The sequence below is a fragment of the Salminus brasiliensis genome, chromosome 8 (genome assembly GCF_030463535.1).
Source record: "Salminus brasiliensis chromosome 8, fSalBra1.hap2, whole genome shotgun sequence".
NCBI lineage: Eukaryota > Metazoa > Chordata > Actinopteri > Characiformes > Bryconidae > Salminus > Salminus brasiliensis.
The window spans coordinates 42,979,822-43,002,669 of record NC_132885.1 but is presented as its reverse complement, the minus strand read 5'-3'; the positions used below and the strand labels follow the sequence as shown (position 1 = coordinate 43,002,669).

At 49.9% G+C, this 22,848-nt stretch overlaps 3 protein-coding genes across 8 annotated transcripts in view; 1 reads left to right on the top strand and 2 right to left on the bottom strand.

The window, feature by feature from the left end:
- Positions 1-5: 5 nt before the first annotated feature.
- trappc2 (trafficking protein particle complex subunit 2) lies at positions 6-2,550 on the bottom strand. The gene is made up of 5 exons (XM_072686708.1): positions 2,366-2,550; positions 1,475-1,595; positions 630-773; positions 397-483; positions 6-306 (listed from the first exon to the last, which is right to left on the bottom strand). Exons 2-5 carry the CDS (start codon positions 1,565-1,567, stop codon positions 208-210), a joined length of 423 nt encoding a protein of 140 aa, XP_072542809.1. The 5' UTR covers positions 1,568-1,595; positions 2,366-2,550; the 3' UTR covers positions 6-207.
- A 526-nt stretch (positions 2,551-3,076) lies between these two features.
- On the top strand, positions 3,077-13,856 carry ofd1 (OFD1 centriole and centriolar satellite protein). Of its 5 annotated transcripts, none has more exons than XM_072686703.1 (22): positions 3,077-3,357; positions 3,798-3,989; positions 4,102-4,170; positions 4,268-4,295; positions 4,411-4,521; positions 4,794-4,930; positions 5,131-5,304; positions 6,030-6,136; positions 6,603-6,722; positions 7,249-7,322; positions 7,445-7,536; positions 7,619-7,808; positions 8,863-8,993; positions 9,173-9,284; positions 9,775-10,206; positions 10,910-11,069; positions 11,159-11,256; positions 12,263-12,388; positions 12,557-12,810; positions 12,895-13,065; positions 13,157-13,227; positions 13,646-13,856. In XM_072686703.1, the coding sequence occupies exons 1-22, from the start codon at positions 3,262-3,264 to the stop codon at positions 13,689-13,691; spliced, it is 2,991 nt and encodes a 996-aa protein (XP_072542804.1). In that variant the 5' UTR covers positions 3,077-3,261; the 3' UTR covers positions 13,692-13,856. The 5 variants fall into 5 exon arrangements, with proteins under 5 accessions (XP_072542804.1, XP_072542803.1, XP_072542802.1 ...); XM_072686702.1 differs by having other exon boundaries at positions 9,616-10,206; positions 12,557-12,804; positions 12,898-13,065; XM_072686701.1 differs by having other exon boundaries at positions 9,616-10,206; positions 12,557-12,804.
- Positions 13,857-14,368: 512 nt separating this feature from the next.
- The window catches only part of gpm6bb (glycoprotein M6Bb), a 32,768-nt gene continuing 24,288 nt past the window's right edge, over positions 14,369-22,848 (bottom strand). The window contains exons 2-7 of one of the 2 annotated variants that reach the window (XM_072686697.1): positions 22,458-22,644; positions 21,126-21,282; positions 20,824-21,004; positions 20,305-20,378; positions 19,894-19,959; positions 14,369-16,607 (exon numbers count right to left, since the gene is read on the bottom strand). In XM_072686697.1, coding sequence (XP_072542798.1) covers positions 16,458-16,607; positions 19,894-19,959; positions 20,305-20,378; positions 20,824-21,004; positions 21,126-21,282; positions 22,458-22,644 — 815 coding nt within the window. In that variant the 3' untranslated portion in view covers positions 14,369-16,457. Of the gene's footprint in view, positions 16,608-18,067; positions 18,285-19,893; positions 19,960-20,304; positions 20,379-20,823; positions 21,005-21,125; positions 21,283-22,457; positions 22,645-22,848 lie in introns of those variants that run through there. The other variant, XM_072686698.1, reaches the window with a different exon arrangement.

Here is a 22,848-nt window from a genome sequence, read left to right as displayed (position 1 = left end):
AGGTGTCCACAGATGGGTTTTAATAGCAGAGGACGAGCGAACGCACAAGCAGTAAGAGATTTAGGCTAAATGTAAAAGTTGTAGAAGCAGAAAAGTCTAATTCCCAAAACTCACAGAGAACTGACTGATCAAATCTGTACAGCTCGCATTTCTAGAGCAAAGACGAGAGGAAAAACAGAAGGGGATCAGCTCAGGATCAGCTCAGGATCAGCTCAGGAGGTGCTTCTTCCCCAGAAACTGCACTTTCCTATCGAAGGCCGTGGAGCGGATGGGTGTGTTGACCTCATAGAAAGGGTTCATCGCGAACTGGAGAGACAGAGAAAATGAAGTGCCCATGAGAGACAGAATTCTTCACTTACAGAAAAACCCCCACAATACACCGCCCCAGAGGTTCACCTTGATATATAAGTCATAAACGTCGTTGAAGAAGTTCTTGATTCCGTCTTCCTGTCGTACGTCGTGGAGCATGATGAACCTCACATGTGCAACCGCAGCGTTAAGGAAGAGAGAGAGTGAGTGTAGGGTGTATAAGCTATAATCAACATACAGACACGTTTCCATCAACCACCACCTCAGTCATCACAGTCAGTGTAGGGCTGAGCACCAGCTCCCTCATGTAAAAGGATATGACCCGCAGTGACGAACGCGGAGACGAACCACTCGTTAAACTTGTCCACGGTCTTCAGGTACATGCTGTTGGACAGCCACATGTTTTCATCCACCAGGTCAAGCGCTGCGTGGGCAATGAACTGGTTCAGGTGTCGGTGGTCATCCTTTAAAGCAGTGGAGAAAGAGAGCATCTAATAACGGGCGGAGTTACAGGAGCTTTCTAAGTCTGGTCTGAAAGATAAGATCTGAGCTAAGACTAAGCATATAAATGCATGGACAAAAGTATTGGGACACCTGTTCATTCACTGTTTCTTCAGAAATGAAGAAAATAAATAATAATAATAATAAAAGAGTTGATCCTGCTTTTGTTGGAGTAACTGTCCAGTACTGTCCAGAGAAGAAGACTTTCTCCTAGATTCTGGAGGAGGAACGTTGCTGTGAGGATTTGATTGATTGCATTCAGCAACAAGAGCGTTAGTGAGGTCAGAATGTTGCATGATGATCATCACCCCACCTCATCATCCCCAACTCACCCCATCCAAAAGTACTGGATGGAGCTCCTCCACCATCATTCCAGAGAACACAGTTCCTCCACTGCTCCACAGCTCCTCAATGCTGGGGGGCTTTATACCCCTCTAGTCCACGCCTGGCATTATTAGGCAGTATGGAGTCAATAGGGTCATGATGTTGATCTGCTCCAGAGAGTCCTATTCTATTGGCAGTACTTCTTCTCTACAGGGACTAGACAAGCTGTGTGTGCATTTACACATCTGTGTCAGCAATGGGTGCAGCTTAAAGTAGCTGAATGCGTTCATTAAAAAAAAAGTGTTCACAAATATTTGGACATCTGTACGTATCTGTGTACCTTTGATTCTGCTTTTCCAGTGGGGAGAAACTCCATCTCAAACACAGGGTTGTCATGGTGACCCACCATCACGAAGTAGAAACTCCCAGACATCGTCTACCGTCTGTCCTCCGGGACCGAGCTGCCAACGTGGAAATCAGAGGACAAGGTCACGGTAATGCACCATCCCACCACCCAACCAACCAATTTACAGCTGCTAGCTGACGCCTGGTTTCTATCAGCACCACTGTAAAAAAAACAAATCTGTCAGTTTTAAACTACGATAAATCACATTTTAACCAAACTAACTCTGAAGATGTTCATCTGAAAGGCTGAATTTTGCACAGAATTCTGGGAAGAATGGGTGGACCTCCCCTTTAACCCAGTGGGGACCAGCCCTGCTCCTGCAGGTCTACCTTCTCCCCTAATCCAACCCCAACACCTCGCCCAGACACTCAGGCTTTTCTGAAAGCAGTGATCTCGAGGGTGGACCTGATGCTTCATCAGCTGTGAGGTTTGATTGGGATGGAAGCTAAAGAGGAGTGAAGCCCCTGACCTCACTGTCCCCTACACCCCAAACACCCCAAACACCCCCCTGAGACACAGCCACTTCTGTGGACGGACTATTATCTGATATGATGTGATATGATGTGATATGATGTGATATGATCTGATATAATGTGATATGATGTTATATGATGTGATATAATGTGATATAATGTGATATGATGTTATATAATGTTATATGATGTTATATGATGTGATATGATGTGATATAATGTTATATGATGTGATATGATCTGATATGATGTGATATGATGTGATATGATGTGATATGATGTGATATGATGTGATATTATTATCGGATCACACTTTAATATCAATTTAATTCAGAATAGGATTAGAACCCACCTTTAAACAGAAGCAGCTCCGGAAGCTCCGCTGCGTCTCCTTTACAGAGAGGTTCTGTCGCTAATCCCACATCTAGAGGTTTAATAAAGCTGCAGAGAGGATGAGGCTCAGAGATCAGTTAATTACTGCATTTTAATTCGGAATGTTTTTAATGTCCCTGCGTCTCTGTCCGAGCCAGCGCAGTCATGTGACCGGAGGAGCCAATGGGAGAGCGGGATTAGACCAGCCATACACATTAACCTGGATGTGAACCGTAGTAAAATAAAATACAAATATTTATTCTGAACTTGTTGTTTGATCTTAATTAAATTAATATAATACCGCTCTGAGAATAAAAACAAATACAACTATTTCAGAAACATCTCGAGCAGAAACACCGGAACCCATCAGAACCCGGAAACAAAACTGTGTGGCCTCTGGGTGCGTTTCAAATCGAGCCCGCCCCTAGTGAACACTACCTAGTGAACACTACCTAGTGAACACTACCTAGTGATCTACACGGTCAGTACAGACAGTGAGCGCTTCTCTTAACCGAAGCAGAAGTAATGCACGTGGATATAGTGTGCCAGTGTTGTTCTAACTGTAACCCACTCGTCTATCGGTCGCGTCCTGCACAGTTCACTACGTAGTGTACACTCAGCGCAGGGCCGTTGGAAATGGCGGTTAAGGGCATAGGGAACGAGAGGGGTTTTGGGACGCAGCTCGAGGGAACCAAACACAGCGGCGGTAGCGACCGTAGTCAGGATCGACCAGCGCCTGTTGCGGTGTTTGTTATCGGGGTTGTTTGGTGGTTTTGATCGTTATTATCGGTTGATTATTGATTATTGATTATTGCTTCCTGCAGCTGCGGGTGTGCTGTGCTGAGTTTGGGGGGAGGTGAACTCGCTGATGTGAGGATGTCTGCGCTGGATGAGGACAGTCTGACTCCGGAGGAGCTCAGGAGGAGGCTGTACCAGACCTTCAAGAACCGAGGAGTTCTGGACACGCTGAAGGTCTCAGACCCCTCCTTTCATTCTGATGTTCACGAGAAGAGTTCTGCTCTCTTCAGCACGAACAGTTCAGGACTAATCAAAGCTCCAGTTTAATACTTTTAAATTCATTTCATATGAGTATCATCTGGTCTTTAGCCCCATTCCTAAAAATAAAGGGGTCAGAAAGGTCCCATGCTATAGAGACACTTCTGCAGCCATTAAGAACCTCTGAATGGGCGGGGCTAAACTGCAGTAGGCTGAATGGGTGGGGCTAAACTGCTGTAGGCTGAATGGGTGGGGCTAAACTGCTGTAGGCTGAATGGGTGGGGCTAAGCTGCTGTAGGCTGAATGGGTCGGGCTAAGCTGCTGTAGGCTGAGTGGGCGGGGCATATTTAGACGGGTTAGTGACTGTGTGTGTTTCTGTGATCTGCTCCTTTTAAACCACTTCTCTCTTGATCCAGACCCAGCTCCGGAACCAGCTGATCCAGGAACTGCAGAACCAGAGCAAACCGGGTCCCCGGATGCTCTCGGCTAAAGCGGATTCGCTCTCCGCGCTGGCGTCCAACAGCCTGGTCATCGATCACCTGCAGAAGTGTGGCTATGAGTACACGCTGTCCGTCTTCTACCCGGAGTGTGGACTGAGCGCAGACAAGGTTCCTCACGCTGTAGTGAAGCAGAGTCCGGACAGCCGGGGCTCGTCTCACAATCTGCAGGGGACATCACTAATAACGGGTGTGTGTGTGTGTGTGTGTGTTTTATTGGCAGGTGTTTTCCATGAGGGATCTCCTTCAGCTTCTGAAGATCAGTCCTCACTCTCCTGTCTACACCTCTGTGGTAAGCGCCGCTCCCTCGCTGAAGCCTGTGCTGTAGTAAACACTGCAGGGCTAACCCAGGGGCTTAAATCCGCTCTCACTTCATTTACTGCCAACAGGTGTCCAGCGTCCAGAGCGGACAGAAAGGTGGGCGGAGTCTGTTATATTCATATGAAATTCCATTATCAATCTCTTTTATTGTATATTATAATAGTCCTGTGTGTGTGTGTGTGTGTGTGTGTGTGTGTGACTGTTCCTGCAGGTCTGTTGATGAGCCTCCTCTCCGGGTTGGTGGAACACCGCCCTCACCTGCAGCTCCGCGACGCTGATACTCAGACCTCCTCCACCCCGCCGGACTACACGCCGTCGCTCGGTACGCCCACTCCCCCTCTGCACGAACCCTGCATGAAACATGACACACCCCCGGCTCCGCCCCAGAACTACGTGGCTGATCTAAGCTGGAATTAGCACCCTGCTAATTGGTGGAGTATAAGCTTCTATTGCTTGTTAGCTACTTTAGCCTGGTAGCTAACGTGTGTTTTATCTGATCTGCTACATTTTGGGGGAACTGAAGGACTTTAGCCTAGGTAGTGTGTGAAGAGCCGCTGTGTGTGTGTGTGTGTGTGTGTGTGTTGGATGGTGTAGTGGAGAAGCTGCAGGTGGTGGATGAGGAGTATGAAGCTCTGAGGCAGAAGGGGAACCGCTGGGCGTCGGTGGAAGCGAAGCTCGCCGAGTTCAGGAAGGAGATGGAGGAGCAGGCGAGGGCGGAGCTAAAGTCAAAGGTACTGCCTTCACCTTTCACACACGTTCTGATTGGCAGTTATCCATAACGACCGTGCAGGTGCTAGGTTGTTGCTGTGGTGTCCCGTGTGGTTGCTATCCTATTCCAAGTGGTTGCTATGACCTTCTAGGTGGTGTACTATGCTGTGTGGTGTTTGCAAAGCAGTTGCTAAGGTCTCCTGAATGTGATGTCGTTCCCCAGCTGCAGCACTTCCAGGAGGTGGAGGTGTCCCGGGTGAGGATGGAGGAGCAGGAGAGGAGGCGCGGAGAGGCTGCTGAGCTCAGACGCCGCTTGGAGAAGACCTACGAGCTGAAGGCCGAGGCGCTGATGAGCCGCGAGAAGAACGCCATCGAGCGTCTGCAGAAGCAGCAGGAGGTGAGATCAGCGCCTAGAACCCGCTCACATATCACCACTGTCACGCAGAAACCTCGTATCTCCAGAGCAGCAGCTTCTCCTTCTTAACTTTCAGTGGAAAGTCAGTGTTCGAGATTCAGTTCCAGGTCATTTTGGAGCATTTCTATTGGTCCGTTCTTCCAGAAGTTCTGATACAGTATGAAGAACAGCAGCAGAGTCACGCTATGGAGGAAAGAGAGGATGGAGAGGATGGAGATGTTTAACCCACCTGTCTGTTCAGGGTTCTTCGGATGATAGTGCATGTGTGCTGACTGTGGTGGTCCACCTGGTGTTCTTGAGGTGTGTGTGTGTGTGGGGGGGTGGGGGGGGGTTTGAAGGAACGCTCTGTGATCAGTGTGATTGCTGTCATTTTAGTGTAATCTGCAGTAAGTATCAGCAGGTGGCGCTGCAGGAACGGTCAGTATGCGCTGGCCTGCACTGAGAAAATCACACTCTATGGTTCGGTTCCCTGGTTTGGTGCTCCTACCAGCAGCGAACGGAACCAGGATTGATGTGGAACTTAAAGAACCTCGTCTTTATCCGGTGTGCACCTGTTCACACCTGCCCAAACAAACTGAATTAAAGAAAAATCTGAATCATTCTGCACCAAACAAGCTCTGTGTGGAAGCACCCTACGGCTGGCTGTAGGGGTGAGAACCTGGTCTGGTTCCTGGGGTGTGAGTGTGGGTGTGCTCTGTGGTGTTCAGATGGAGGAGAAGGAGGTGTACGCTCAGCGGCAGGCTCTGCTGAAGGAGATCGAGGCTGTGCGGAACAGAGAGGCGGAGCTGAGACTCAAGACCGAGGCCTTCGAGAAGTGAGTACACCGTAAAAGAGGGTTCTTCAGGAAAGTCAGTGGGTCTAAACAGAGCAAGGTTCTAAAGTGTGAGAACCGTTTAAGTGCATAAGGGGTTCTTCTATTTGATGGAGAGCCTCGTGTTTATGGTTAGAACCCTTTTTGCTTGAAGTACACTCAATCAGTGGTTCTCTACAGAACCTTTTGAACTGTTAAAAGGTTCTTTAGCTGGTTAAATTGTTCTTCTCTATATTAGAGAACCTCTTGTGTTCTGTTTTAGAAATGATTGACTGAAGCACCAAACAGGGTTTTACTGTGGTTCTGACTGAGTCATAGAACCTTTTTTCAGTACTGTCTAGAACCCGTGCTAGATGAATGGTTGTTATTAACGGCCAGTCCGACCTTCTGAGGTCATCTGTGTCCTGAAGTTGAGTTTGATCGTACTTGATGTTCTGTGCCGTTCCCCGGTTCTGTGTCTTGGCTGTAGGACCTGTAAGCTTCACGAGGAGAAAGTGCAGAGCGTGGAGGAGCTCCTGAGGCGGAGGGAGCTGGCTGTGAAGACCATGGAGAACACGTACGACCAGAAGCTCCACAACGAGCTCAAGAAGTGAGACCTTCTGTTTCTTGTCCACGGTTCTGAATGAAACCGCTCCTTTCACAGCAGAACCTTTTTAAAGGCTGTGGCACTTTCAGGGCTGAATGCTATCAAATCCTCCTCACAGCAATGCTCCAACACCATCTAGCATCAGTACCTAGTCTCGCTGATGCCTTCCTGTGGCTGAATGCTATCAAATGGTGACAAACTTGATGGTATTGCTTGTTGTGTGTGCTGTTCCTTCTGGGTCCAGCAGATGGCGGTGTTTTTCTAAAGCTCTGCTGATGAGTCTTAAATATGGAGATGCAGTCATATGCAAAAGTTTGGACACCCCTGTTTCAATGATCTTTTCTTCATTTATTTATTTATTTATTTATTTTACATAAAACACTGTTAATGTTCCATCACGTATCCTTTTCTCCCCACTCCCACAAACTTAACTGCACAAAAAACTATATATTTACACCAGTTTAGCCCCGCCCATTCAGCCTACAGCAGTTTAGCCCCACCCATTAAATGAATGTTTGTGTTCTTTCAGGCTGCAGCTGGAGCTGAAGGAGGAATATGCCAGGAGGAATGAAGCACTCACTGAAAACGAAAGGAGAAATAAGGGTGTGTAGACCTTTGATAAAGTCAAACATGGTGATGTAGTCTTCTTCAGACAGCAGAGAACATGATGCTCTCTCTCTCTCTCTCTCTCTCTCTCTCTCTCTCTCTTTTACTCGCTCGCTCAGAGGAGACCGTGAGGCTCCAGAAGGAAGCCACCATCCTCGACGCAAAGGCTGAGGAGCACGAAGGAACCCTGTCCGATCTGAAGCGCATGCAGGTACAGCATCTCCCCGGCTTACCTGTATTCACCCCATCTAGGCCCAAGTCGTGGCCAGGCTGATGTAGATGTGGTGTTGCAGGTGGAGCTGGAGTCGTTGCGGGCGCAGGGGGGCGCTCTAACTCGGCAGAACGCTCTGCTGCGGGAGCGTCTGGAGGCGATGAGCGATTACACGGCCGTGCGGAGCGAGCGGCTAGAGCTGCAGGCTGAGGTTCATCTGCTGAAGGAACAGCTGGAGAAGAAGCAGCAGGAGAACCACAGACTCCGCCAAGGTCAGGAACTCCACCCTCGGGCATTAGATATCATTATGCATAGAACTCCGAATCAGCAACCTTAAAGAGGCACTCTCCCTGAATCAGCTCGCACTGTTACCCCAGTACACACCCCAGTACACACCCCAGTACACACCCACTCAACCAGTGCAGTCACACCAGCTGGATGGGCGCAGTACGATGTTTTGCGCAGCTGCAGGTCGTTGCAGCCCAGGCTGGGGTTCACCTTTAACCCCAGCTGGTCCGCTGAAGGGGTGGAGAACAGGCCGATGCTGCAGAGGTGAGGCTGTTTTGGGAAGCGGTGTGTTTGTGAGTGTGTTCTGAGGGGAGGGAGACCAAGCGTTTACAGGCGGATCCTCTGAAACACACAGGGCATTTTTCAGCAGAAGCAGAGTGTCGTCCGGGTGAGCGGCTGCTCTGAGGAGGGTAAACGGGGACGCGCTGGAGGAGGACCCTCGGGATGTGCCTGGCTTGTGAATTTGGCTCTCTTGGCTGAGAAGCTAGGACTGCTGGGAACAGCCTGAATGGGATTTGTGTTTGTGTGTGTGTGTTTGTGTGTGTGTGTGTGTGTGTGTGTGTGTGTGTGTGTGTGTGTGTGTGTGTGTGTTTGTGGGGAGGCTCTGTCCCAAATACCCATACTAACTTCCCTAGATAGCAGTAACCCTCCTGTGCTCCTGCAGGTTTATCTGTGTCTCCTCTAAGACTCTGATCCTCTGCGTCATTAAAAAAAACAAAAACCTCTAAATTTGGATCTCAGGAGGTTTAGTAGAGAACCTCAATTCCCAAACCCTGTTCCCTCACAGAACAGCTCACACCACTGCCTGCTCCACAAGCTTTACTCTGGACATCACCCGCTGTTTGTGTTTACTGTCTGCTCCCGAATATAGAGACCTCGACCAGAGAGGTCGACCCTCAAACCCTTTCCTAAAATAAGAACCAGGCCAGCGCTGGTCAGAGGTAGGCTTGGGTTTGCTGCGGCGAAAGGACACTCGAGATCCATTTTTAGGGCAAACTGAATGAAGAGTGTGTGTGTGTGTGTGTTCTCTTCCTCCAGAGCTGAGTGGACCCTCTCAGGAGCAGCTGGCCCTGCAGGCAGAGGTCCGGAGGCTGGAGACTGCCCGCAGGCTGGACCAGGAGGACTTCCAAACCCAGAAGGAAGTGTTCCATTCCCAGCTCACGCAGGAGGTGAGGAGCTTCCCCCTCGCATCACCCTTGGTCTCGCAGACAGTGGGAGAGGGTGAGGGGGTGTACAGGTTCACCTTCACTGATTCAGACTGCTCTGAGATCAGTGCAGCTTCAGTACCGAGCTCAGTTCTGCTCCGGTTTGAGCGCTGGGTTGAAGAGCAGTTCCTCTGTGTGTGCAGGTGGAGCGCTGTGCCCAGCTGAAGGCCCAGCTCCTGGAGTGTGAGGAGAGGACCAAGTGGATGTCCGCCAACGCCGAGGAGATCAAGCAGCAGCTCCAACTCACTCAGCAGGGTAACACACACCACTGTAGAGCCTCTCTCCTCCAATCAGCTTCTCTCCTTGGCTGGATTTACCAAAGACAACAGCGTTACGGGGCGAATACAGCTCTGAGCGACTGGTGCCGCTCTGAAAAGCTAGTGCTTTAGTAAATCCAGTTGTATCGATTCTGGTGCTCGAAGTCTTCTGAGACAGTCTGTGAGACGAACACTCGCAGAAAATCTGTTCTGATTTCGGTGGCTGGTTCTTTTCTTTCCCTGGTACTGAATCTACCGTTTCCCCTCCCTCCCTTCTTTCCTGTCCTCTCTTCTCCGTGTGTCCTGTCCTGGTCTGTTTCGGGCCGCAGCTTTAGAGAACGAGGTGCTGCGGAACCCTAAGCCCTCGCTGGTAGACCGTTCCGTTCTCGATTTGAACCCTGATAAAGTGGTGCCTCCTGACGTTTACGTGGATGGCGCTCTGCTAAAGGCCACTGTGGGTTATGATGATGAGGATGTGTGTAACCCAGGGCCGACCAGCAGAGGGCGCAGGCATCCACAGAGGCTGCGCGTTGGCTCTCCGGAGCTGGGCACGGAGCGGGTGGCCGAAGCCCTGGCTCGCATCCGTGAGCTGGAGAAGGAGGCAGAGACGCTGGAGGAGGCATACAGGAGCTACCAGCAGAGAGCAGTGCAAGCACCGCCTAATTACACTGCTCCTGAACGGACCGCCACTACGTACATCCGGACCTCCGCTGCGGTCCAGCACAGAGTAGCGTTTGACCTGAATGGACAGGGGCTGGGCCCAGTGTTCATAGGAAGGGATCTGCCCCATAGAGAGTTCAGTGAACCTCCATCGCCCAGTGACAGAGCGCCCCCCAGGGCCCGCTCTCCTCCACCAAGACGCCTGTCATCCACTCCAGTCTCCGCCTCCAAAACACGGCAGAGGACACAAACCGCTCAGGGTAAATAATCATTAAGTTATTATAATAAATAAACAGCAGTATTCAGACAACACCAGTTATTAAAGGGGAATGTCACCACTTTTTAAAAAGTCAGAGAGGGGGGTTTTGGGGTTTTGGGGGTCCGGTGTGAATCTGAGCTTCACTGTAGAGAAACTGACCCACTCTGATCTCTGTACAGTGGAGGTGAATGGAAGCAGGCGTCGGTCGCCATGACTACAACAACACAGATACAGCCCATAATTTATCTCCCATCCAAACCCACCAGTGCAGCTACACGAGTCTTCTGAGTTTTATATGGAATGATGATGATGATGATGATGATGAAGGTAAAATAGTGAATAGAGAATCTGAACTAATGCAGTTTTCTTTAGGGACTACTTTCTGTAGCCGCACTACACCCTGCAGCATGTATCCCTCCACCATTTTAATGATCTGGTTCTAAAAGCAGGTTCTAGAGCCGAGCTCTTCTCAGAACTCTGGTAGAACCGTGTCTCAGGCATCAGGCAGCGTCTTCATCTCCATTAGGTGAAGAACTTTCTGTGAGGAGCTTTTATTAGAGCTTCAGACGTCTGCTTCCCTTCACCTCCACTGTAGAACAGCTCTGACTGGGTTATCTAGAACCGAGCGCTTCACACCAAACCACCCCCACTGAGTGAAATATTACATTACAGTTGAGCGTTTTGGGGTGTTATCTCGTGTACAGAGGTCTCCAGAGTGGACGGGTCAGCGGTAACGTTTGCTGGTTTGAGTCCAGACCGGGACGTCTCTCCAATCCCTGCTGCCGTCGTCTCCTCAACCGACTACACTCACATTACCCCTCCCAGCAGCCCCCAGATGAAGAGCACGGGCCGGGACCACTGCAGGTACACAGCAGCAGCAGATCCGTATGAAGCCTCTCACTGATGCTGAGTAGAAGCTGCTCTAATGTGTTGGGCTGTTTTGTCACCCCTAGTCCCCCAAAACTGCAGGAGGTCCTCTCCAGCTCATCTCAGGAGTCCTCCCCAAAACCTGAGAAAATCAGCATCCAGGATCTGACCGAACCCCTAACAGGTACTGCGCGCACGCCCCCTACTGCCCTACTGCACACACGCCCCCTACTGCACGCACACCCTACTGCACACACGCCCTCCACTGCACGCACACCCTACTGCACGCACACCCTACTGCACACATGCCCTCCACTGCATGCACGCCCTACTGCACGCACACCCTACTGCACACACGCCCTCCACTGCACGCACACCCTACTGCACGCACACCCTACTGCACACACGCCCTCCACTGCACGCACACCCTACTGCACGCACACCCTACTGCACACATGCCCTCCACTGCATGCACGCCCTACTGCACGCACACCCTACTGCACACACGCCCTCCACTGCACGCACACCCTACTGCACGCACACCCTACTGCACACATGCCCTCCACTGCATGCACGCCCTACTGCACGCACGCCCTCCACTGCATGCACGCCCTACTGCACGCACACCCCACTGCACACACGCCCTCCACTGCACGCACACCCTACTGCACACACGCCCTCCACTGCACATACGCCCTCCACTGCACACACGCCCTACTGCACACACGCCCTCCACTGCACATACGCCCTCCACTGCACACACGCCCTACTGCACGCACGCCCTCCACTGCACGCACACCCTACTGCACACACGCCCTCCACTGCACGCACACCCTACTGCACGCACACCCTACTGCACACATGCCCTCCACTGCATGCACGCCCTCCACTGCACGCACGCCCTACTGCACGCACGCCCTACTGCACACACAGCCTACTGCACACACGCCCTCCATTGCACGCACACCCTACTGCACACACGCCCTCCACTGCACGCACACCCTACTGCACGCACACCCCACTACACGCACACCCCACTGCACGCACACCCCACTGCACGCACGCCCTCCACTGCACGCACGCCCTCCACTGCACGCACACCCTACTGCACGTGAGAGAACCACTTGGTTGTTTGGATGAACGGTTGGTGCTGGTGAGGCTTTGGGCTGATGGAGGAGGTGTGTGTTCAGTTCTCTCTGCAGACCTCCACTGCAGTTTGGAGCAGCTTCAGGATGGCCGTGTTGGCTCTCCTAACCTGCAGCCCAGCCAGCTGAGGGTCAGCCCTCTGCCAAGCCCCCCGAGAGAGCGAGCGAGCGGTCAGTGAGAAAATAAGAATCCTAACTGATCACAAACCTCCTCTCAGTCTGATCATCATACACTACAGTATCAGCCCAGGCAGCGCCCTCTAGTGTCTGATCACTGAGTGAGCGTTCTCACTGAAGCCCGGCTGATCTGAAACTGCAGCTTAATGTTTGTTTTTACAGGAGAGGCTTCATCAAACTCGCCCACTGCTGGAGAGAGAGAGGAGGAAGAGGAGCGAGAGAGGAGCCGGAGGGAGAGAGAGGAAGAAGAGGAGCAGGAGAGGAGACGGAGGGAGAGAGAGGAGGAGGACGAGCGAGAGAGGAGGAGGAGGAGGAGGGAGAGAGAGGAAGAAGAGGAGCAGGAGAGGAGACGGAGGGAGAGAGAGGAGGAGGAGGACGAGCGAGAGAGGAGAGAACTGGAGCAGGAGCTTGTGGGTGTGAGTGTGTGTGTGTGTGTGTGTGTAGAATTTTGTCAGAATCTGGCATATGGTCTGTATATTGGCCTCACTCGCTCTCTTCAGCAGGCTGTGTGTGAGGGAGGAGGTTTTGGAGAAGGGGGGAGTGGAGATGGAGGAGTTGTGGAGGTGATGGTGCAGAGGGTTCCACCTGTGCAGAACCAGAACTCCACTGATTCGCTCCACAGATACATGAAGATGGTGATGGAGGGCCGAGCAAGAGAGCAGAGAGAAGAGGTAGAACTAACACACACACACACACACACACACACACACACACACACACACACTGTGTGTTGCTCTGACCACTGTGTGAAATGTGTTTCAGAGTTCTCTGAAAGAGGAGTCCGACAATCGGAGCCAGGAGGCCGCAGCCCTGTCTGACAGCAAAGACGACAGGTGAGGGTGTGGGTGTGGGTGAGGGTGACTGTGGGTGAGGGTGAGGGTGTGGGTGACTGTGGGTGAGGGTGTGGGTGAGGGTGAGGGTGTGGGTGAGGGTGAGGGTGTGGGTGACTGTGGGTGAGGGTGTGGGTGTGGGTGACTGTGGGTGAGGGTGTGGGTGAGGGTGAGGGTGTGGGTGAGTAAGTCAGTAGGGGTTCAGAGCACGTATTACACTTCCTGACTGTAGGGGGAGCTCAGGAGCAGGTGCTGCCAGTTCTCCCTGCCGCTGCTTCACCAGTCTGACGTAGTTTGAGCGAAAGTATCGGTACATTAAACCCTGTGAAGGTGCTGTTGGAGATAAGAGGCTTGTTCTGACTCTGATGATGTAACACACGCTGTTTGATGTTTCTGATTGATGCTCCTCTTCACCCTGTAGCATCGCTGCGTTCTCCCACGATGAGCCTGATGATGATTTTTGGTGAATGATGAAGATCCGCCGCCAAGCTGCTTTTTTTTTTTTCTGTCTTTCAGTCCAGAGTGAGGTTTTATATGAATGAGCTGATCAGTGATCAATACTGTGATCAATACGGTCACCTTTCAGAACTGTTTCATTCCCCAACATTTTAATAAAGGTCACATTTAATAAATGTGAATCAGTTTTCCTCTCTCAACTCCCTCATTCACTCCCTCCCTCCCTTAACTCCCTCATTCACTCCCTCCCTCCCTCAACTCCCTCATTCACTCCCTCCCTCAACTCCCTCATTCACTCCCTCCCTCCCTCCCTCAACTCCCTCATTCCCTCAACTCCCTCATTCCCTCAACTCCCTCATTCACTCCCTCCCTCCCTCAACTCCCTCATTCACTCCCTCAACTCCCTCATTCATTTACTCCCTCCCTCCCTCAACTCCCTCATTCCCTCAACTCCCTCATTCACTCCCTCAACTCCCTCATTCATTTACTCCCTCCCTCCCTCAACTCCCTCATTCCCTCAACTCCCTCATTCCCTCATTCACTCCCTTACTCCCTCATTCCCTCCCTTACTCCCTCCCTCCCTCAACTCCCTCATTCCCTCCCTCCCTCCCTCCCTCATTCCCTCATTCCCTCAACTCCCTTACTCCCTCATTCCCTCCCTCCCTCCCTGAAAAAACAAACACATCAGTGATTTTTAATCTTTTATTTTCTTTAAAAAAGTTTATCGGCTGTTAAAGAATGTAAAAATCTGCAGAATTCAGTTGGGATAAGCTCTGATTGCAGAAAGGTAATATTAATATTTTGCGAGTGCTAAAAGAGAAAAGTATTAAATGGAACAGGTCCCGTTCTCCTTTCTGTCTGAATTCTCTCGAGTTTAAACACAGACTGGTCTAAACTGCAGACAGCGCCGGGCAGCGCAGCGCCTCTGTGTCCACGTCTAGGATAAAAGTATGCAATGGATGCCATCAGAAAATCAATATTTAAATCAATAACGATCAATAATACAAACTAGTGGAATCCCTCAACATGCAGGAAGAACACGATTAGATTACAGAAGTGCTGTTTAACACAGTTCCTATCTGAGGATTAACACAGAGGCTAAAGTACTAAAACTAATCCTACATCTAAAACCAAAATCCAGACACAGGCAAACACTGCCTACGAGAACAGTCAGTATAAATGACCACACGCTGCCGGACAGTAACGTCCTTCATGCAATAACGAGTAAACATCAACATCTCCCTGTGGGAAACCTCCAACCAGCTCGGGAGGAGTTCGAGGAACAGAAACGTCCTTTTAATAATCACGCCCCTGTGTGGACAGAGAAGGGGTTAGCGGTCATGCATCCTCAGGACCAGCCGTCCGTCCACCCGAGAGAACGCTCAGTACAAAAACCTAAAAAAAGCTTTTGTAAACTTGTAAAAATGTGGAGTTTGAGTTTCTGGGTGGAGAGGCGAGCGCACCGCCCTCCTCTGATCCAACTTAAAGTTCTGTTCAGAAATAAAAACTGGGTAAAACTGAGGAACGGCTCCAGCTCAGCGATCTCAACTCGATCAGCTCTGATCTGATCGGTAGATCCAACAGTTCCACCCATTCCATCAAATTTTACATTAATTTTAGTCATTTAAACCACTGAAATTGTCTTTGGTCGTTTGAATTTCTGGTCATATTAAATGTAATTTTCTGAAATAAATTGTTACGCTGGAGAATCATTTAAACAAACGTAAGATTTTTCTTGCCAGGAAAAAGGAACTCCACTAGTAGATCACTCTGCTCATCACAGGACACTCTTTTACGAGAAGTAATTAATACTTCTTCTAGCTCTTTAAAAGGGAACAGTCTGGAAATGTTAATCGGTTTAATCACTGATCGCTGCTCGTTTACAGCTACAGGTAATGCTGTGGTTCTCGGTGTGGCTGCTGTGGTAAATCTGAGGTAGATATTGGGGGGGGGGTGAAGGTGGGAAATTTACAGTGGTGCCAGACAGGTCCGGTATTTCCCAACATGCGAGGACAGCATCCACCCCATTCTCAACATGTAGCTACACAATACGGAGGTCCATCAGCTCTACTGATACTGTACCTCCCAACATATCAGATCTCGGAGTTTGATGTTGGTAAATATGTTTGTTTTTAGCATAATTTCTAAAATCAGCAAATATTTTACATGGTAAAACAACCTGAAACGTAAAAAGTTTGGAAATAATCTGTTCATATTCTCACAACAATCTAAAAATGAGACGTTTGAGATATTTAGACTGGATTTAAGATGATTTCACTAGGGTTTGATATTTGTGGCGTTTAGTGGAATCAGAGTTGCAGCAAAACTCAAAACCAGCTGAACTGGACTTCTCCCCGCTTCCCTGCGGAAGCTGTAAGGTGTGCTGGTGTACAGAAGGGTGTGGAGTTTAGCTGTGCTGCCAGCAGAAGTCTTTAAAAGGTACATTTATGGAAAAGGTTTGGGTGTGTTTTCCCCATCAGTCGATCAGTTCCTTCATCTCTGCGGTTCTGAATAGTGCAACGTTTCCCAGCAGAACTGGATCATAAAAAAGGGCTACAGTAAGAAAAGACAGCTGAGAAAATTCTGCATTTTTATGAAAACAGTGTCAGAAGTAGAAAAGGTCCCTGCAGACGGGGTGGGTGGGTGGGGGGGGTCAGTGCGGACGGAGGCGGGGTGGGTGGGTGTGTTAGTGTGTTAGGAGCAGGGTTAGTCAGTGCGGTGCTGTTGGCAGGTTTGTTGACGCGCTCTCTCTCCCGGCTGTCCGCCCGAGCGAGTCCTCATGAGTAAGAGTTGAGGCACTCTTTGGAGCGCGACTGGATGTCCTGCAGCTCGCGCTCCTCCTTGTTTTTGATGTCCTGGTAGGCGTGAAGGTGACTCGCGTCCTTCAGGTACGCCCAGTTAGCCGAGAGGATCATGAGGTAGTGGATCTGCAAGAGAGAGGCCGAGCGGGGCGACCGTCAGCAGGTTAACCATGGCAAAGCAAGCTACAGCTAGCTACGACACACACACACACACACACACACACACACACAACAAACAAACAAACAAACTGTCTGAACTGAGACAACAGATCGTTATTATTATTATTATGATGATTAGATCAGGAAACTTTAGGACAGAATGGGACAGAAGCAGCGTGATGGCAGTGGCAGTGGCGGTGGCAGTGGTAGTGGCAGCTTGCATAGCGGTTAGTGAACAAAAATATGAGTACGCAAAATAAACGTAAAATGACGATAAAGACCACCTTTGACGTTTTGTAAACAAAGTGTTTATTTTGTACGGAAAAGGGAAAAGCTACATTTTTCAAAATGGTGAGGAAGAGTGGAGACTCGTAATACTGAGTAAAATAAACAAACAGAGCTGTAAAGGCATGCAGTGATCGTTAATAACTCTGCTGGAGAGATTTCTAAATAGTACGAATAATGTTAGCACAGCTGTCCGGTCGCTTCCCAATAAAAAAGGCATCAGAAAAATGGTGGATTTGTTTTGTTTAGTTTGGAAATAACAGGAGAATAACAGGGCTGACGCCGTGTTCTCCAGGAACTTGTTTTGCGTAATCGTGAAAAGCGTTCCCGGTCGGGAAGCTTTCTGTAAGGATGAGCTGATGTCAGCGGAGAGCTCACGCCAGTCTTTCCTACATCTACGACCGAATAAACTGGGTTTGATCGGATGGAGGAGAAGCGAAATTCTGACGCCTTAAAATACAAGTTAATATCAAGACGTGACGGAAAAGAACTCGATTTACCTGTAAACAGGTTCGGGAAAGAAGGCGGAGCTTCTCATGGCAATTGTAGTTGACACAAGTGGTTTTTTTTCGTTTTTTTTTTTAAATCCCAACAATAATATGCAAATATTTTGGCACCCAAAAAATTCCTTGAGAGGGCACAACTGTGCTGAGCTCAAATAAGGCCTTTCCAGCCAACCCGGATCTCTAAAACTACTTTTAATGAAGGTTTAGTTTAACAAAAACATCAGAATTCATTTCTACACCCACCTCTCTCCATCCCTCACAGTCACACACACTCTACCTTTAACACTGAGATATATATTTATATAAAAATGACCTCTGTTCTGATTGGATGGGGTGGGGCTAAGCTGCTGTAGGCTAAATGGGCGGGGCTAAATCCTAATGCATTGTGTCTGGGCAGTCTTTGCGGTTTAGTTTACATGTATAGTTTATTGACTGGAGGTGCCAAAACTTTTGCACTGGACTGTAAGCTCTGCTACAGATACTGCGTTCACATTACTGTGACTGGAGGTTCCGCCCTGTTCTCCTCAGGAACACCCCCCCCCCCCCGTTATGGTTGTTCTATATTAAAGGATCTCTAGTGGTCGCTTGTTAAGGAGGACTGAGGCCCGCCCGCCCGCCCCCACCTGTCCGCCCCCACCTGTCCCCCGAGTCTAAAAACGCTACATCTGTATACACGGCACTATTTACACGCTGTGGCACACGCTGTTGGAACACTGTGGTTCTATGCGGTTCTCCGGGTCCGCGCGGTCGGCGTCTGCTGGAATAACCGCAGTTAAAACTTAGTGCAACAGTCTTCTCTGCTCTTAAACTTCAGGAGAGCAAAGTTATAAGTGGTAGCCATCATGTAGATGAGCTGGAGGAGAGAACACAGAGGGAAACGGGACATGAGAAAACAAAGGCTGACCCAAAACCCACCAAAACATCCAGCGCCGAGCCTCCATTTCACCCCGCCGCCCCGGCAGGCTACAGCTCGCCCTCTTTACAGCGGGAGTTTGGTGAAAGATCCAAATCCCTTCACCCTACATGAGGCTCATCAGTCACGCCTGGGTTCAGTGTCCGAGGTTTGCTTCTGTACACTGGAGCTACGAGGTTAACATAGCTAAGCACTGGCAATACCCAGACAGCATACGGATGTGGCCCGCATGTCCCAAAGCTAATCTAGGCCCGTTCTGGCAAAGACATGGCACCTGGAGCAGCACTGACGCGGTCCACGTCCTGAAGCTTCAGCACTGTAATAATGTGGCCCCGTAGCTTCAGTGTGAAACTAAAGAAGCACCAAATATGTCTTATCCACTACACTCTTCAAAAGGGGGTTCTCTAAGGGTTCTTTAGTGAAGGCAATGGTTCTATGTAGCACCAAAAAAACCTTCTGCTATTATGAGTTAAAGAACTATTTCTATCTAGAACCCTATTTGCATAAAAGTGTGTGTGTGTGTGTGTGTGTGTGCTGCAAGAGGCTGATTCTTCACCGAACTATCTCTTTAAAGAGAGTTCTGGTTCTGAGATCTACACTCCTGGTAGCACACAACATGACCTGCTGTTTCGGGTCTGTGGTTCTGAGGTACAAGCTTTAGAAACTCTGTATTCTGAGAACTGGTTCAGGGGCTTCTGAGTGGAGGGGTCCTCACTAATGGCTGCCGCTGGGCGACCGGGAGAGTGAAGCAGATGGATTTGCAGTGGATGGTGAGAGGAAAAGAGGAGTGAGGCAAAAACACTATAGAAGAGTGAAGAGAGCGAGGCACAACCAGCACACTTCAGCTGCTCGGCCTGGAAATACCACACAAGCACCCCCCCACCTAAACGCATCAAATTATCTGCGTCCAAATACTTATGATCTGTGAACAGAGGCTGCTGTAGAACAGCAAATATCAGCCCCATCAAATTAGATGTTTATTACCATCACATCTACAGTACACTCCTGACTGACCCACCATCACATCTACAGTACACTCCTGACTGACCCACCATCACATCTACAGTACACTCCTGACTGACCCACCATCACATCTACAGTACACTCCTGACTGACCCACCATCACATCTACAGTACACTCCTGACCCACCTGGATCCAAAACAGCAGCTGGGGGTCTTTCACAGTTTACTCTGGGGGTCTTAGTTACAGTAGCAGTGTGTGAAACTACCTCCACCATGTTTGGAAGTTGAACTTTAGCCTGGCTAGCTCTCACTGTGAGCTGAAGCTGATCTGCTTCTAAACGGTGCTCTATTACGTCACCAAGAGGAGTCACACACCTCAGTCATCACACACACCACCATGAAAACATTCTCCAGGGGAAATTTACACAAGATGTTGCTATGGAAACACAGGAACAGGCTGCAGCCCCCCCTTGTGTTTGATTGTGCCCCGCTCTCTACATAACCAATAGTATTCCAGTAAGGCCTGTGGATGTGGGAGGTGGATGTGGGAGGTGGTTGTGGGAGGGGTACCCCTCTCTGTTCTTACCAGAGCAATGACTGTAGCTCCAGCTCCAGCACACGCTACAATGTACAGGTGATAGGACAGGTAGAACTGAAACAGAGAGAGAGACAACAATGAACAAGCTTACCTTCCAACCCGCTCTGCGACATTCATCATCATCATCATCATCATTATTATTATTATTATTACTTTCATTTTAAAAACCTACCCAATTCACTTTTACACAACCATTTATCAAGACTCTGTAAATATATATGTAAATGAGATCGGTTCTGACTGGTTTCCCTGTATTGTGGCTTGTTTAGACAGAGATCAAACCTGATATGTATTGCTAAATTGAATGGGTGGGGTTAAACTGCTGTAGGCTGAGTGGGCGGGGCTAAACTGCTGTAGTGGGAGGGGTAATGCAGTGGTAATGGGGTAGATGCTGTTTACCTCACTGGAGTTACAAATGTCAAGCAGCGTTGATCCACAGGCAACACCCGGCGTGGCATTCCATGGGATAATTCCTGCAGGGAAAGTTTGTCAGATCGTCAGCACTTCTGAACGGCACTCTGCTACACAGATGTTTCGCACAGCTGTCATATCTGCAGTGGAATCCGTAACGGGAGAAGATCCCCCAGCAGGGTTGGAGTCCCGACTGTCCATTCCTCCACACTGACCAGACAGACCACAACCCCTATACCACACGCCCCTCTCAGGATTACTGGGAGTTGCGGGGTGTCCCTAAAACTGTATTCTAGTGGATACTCTAACATCTGGTCAATATGAAACAGTTTCATTTTCTCTGCTTAGTCTAGAACCTGGTTCTAGCTCTTGTGCTTGTTGTAAGTCACTGTTAGCAGATTTAAAATAGATCCACTTTTACTTCATATTTAAAATGATGTCCGGATGCAGTTCTTCCCCAGCAGTCAGCAAGTCCTCCTACATCTGACTGAGCGGCAGTGGCCTTACCGTACTGACGCATGTCCACGCAGATGGACTCGTTAGCGGGCAGGCTGGAGGGCAGGGTGGTCATGGGAGCCCTCATGGTTGCACACGTAGACCACATGTTGTAGAAGAGGAACACCGGCACCGCTGAAAACCCGAACACACCCAGCCAGGCCACGCCCAGGATATACGTCAGGAACACAAACTGAGAGAGAGAGAGAGAGAGAGAGAGAGAGAGAGAGAGAGAGAGAGAGAGAGAGAGGGTGTTGTCAGGATTGGTCAGGATGACCAAAGATTGGTCAGGATTGGTCAGGCTCCGGTCGTACCATCGCACTGATACAGCGGCCACAGATGGTGGTCTTGAATTCGCTGTGCAGCTCTTTGACGGCACTGGTGGTGTAGAAGCCCTCGGCCAGCAGAATGATCCCGTACAGGAAGAAGAAGGAGGCGATTCCATAGATCACATACTGCAGCAGCTGGATTCTGGAGAGACACAGAGAGAGAGAGAGACACGGCGTGAGAAGTGTGACGAGTTCAGGAAGCACCTTTCATTCAAATCCAGGTCCAAGCAGAGCGGGCAGAGGACGGTCACCAGTCACCTCCGGTGCGGCACACTCCCCGAGCTATAAGGCTGTAAATCTAAGGTAAAGTGGTCAGTGAGTGGGAGCAGCAGGTAGGTGTTTCTGATAAAGTGTCCCCACAAACACCATGTGACTGTGACTCATACCTGGCACGCCTCCACCCCACTGAGGAACGCTCGGAGACTAAATGTCCCCGCGACGGTAAATATTCCAGTGACGAATGGCAAGCAGATGTGAAAGAACGGACCGGCCTCAGCTCTGAACCAAAACAAACAGAACTCAAACCGAGGAGCTCACTGCTGAACTGATAACAGGCCATTCCTGTCTGAGACCATCGGTTTCTGCAGGAGAGGGACAGACCGGGCCCTCAGGCATCCGGAAGTGTACAGCGAGCCGTCTCTGGAGTCGCGGTGTCGGGAGATGAAAGCTCCATATTAGGCCTCACCTCGCAAAATCCGAGTTACAGCAACGCCAATATCAGCTTGACCTTTCACTGACGTCCGCCTTGGGCAGCTTACAGCGAGCAGCAGAACATCATTCTTAACGCCACGGCAGAAGAGGGTGGGTTTAAGACTCGCTGGAGGGATTTATTTCTTTTATTTTATTTGGAGGGCTTGGTTATCTCCGGGGGGTGAGGAGTGAGGAGAGACGGGTGGAGAAGATCTGACTGTATCTGACTGGTTGTCTTACAGCAGATTAAAGACAGTGAAGGCTGCACTGACAGACGGCGGGGTGTGTGCTAACCCCTGCTCAGAAGATGGTGACGCTCCAAAAAACAGGAGTAGATATTTAGAGGCCTGAACTGTGTCTGTACTTCAGTCCACGTTCTAGATAACAGTGAGTCACACAGTGTCCGGAACCCCATAAGCAGGTCTGAGAGGAGGGTGTGATCATGCAGCTGGCATCACGCTAACTGCTGGAGTATAAGGTGAGGTCATGGGCTTACGGCAGCCGCTGCCTGTCCTACTGCCGCCTGATGATGATGATGGTGATGATGGTGATGATATCGCTCTAAAGAGTCCACTGGTTCTAAAATGCACTCAAACAACCATGACCACCACAGAGGGTCCTACTTACATGTCTGTGAGCATGGCATGGTCGGCAGTGACCTTGGAGAAGTGCGTCTCCAGGATGGTGAGGGTTCCGGTCAGGGCCACGTGTCCACAGCCACAGAACAGAGCCACTCCGGAGAAACACAGGATGGTGGCCACCAGAGAGGCATAGGGGACGCCCCCGAGACACTTAATGCAGCAGTCCAGGCAACCTGCAGAACACACACACACACACACACACACACATTATCAGCACATCTCAAACACAGGCCTTCAGATGGTCACTGCGGTCACCAAGTCGTCAGCAAGTGGACGCGCAGGTACACTTAAAGTGCTGCCTCTACTCCTCTCGGAAGGCTTTACATTATATTTTGGAACATTGCTGTGAGAAATATTTGATTGCATTCAGCCTCACG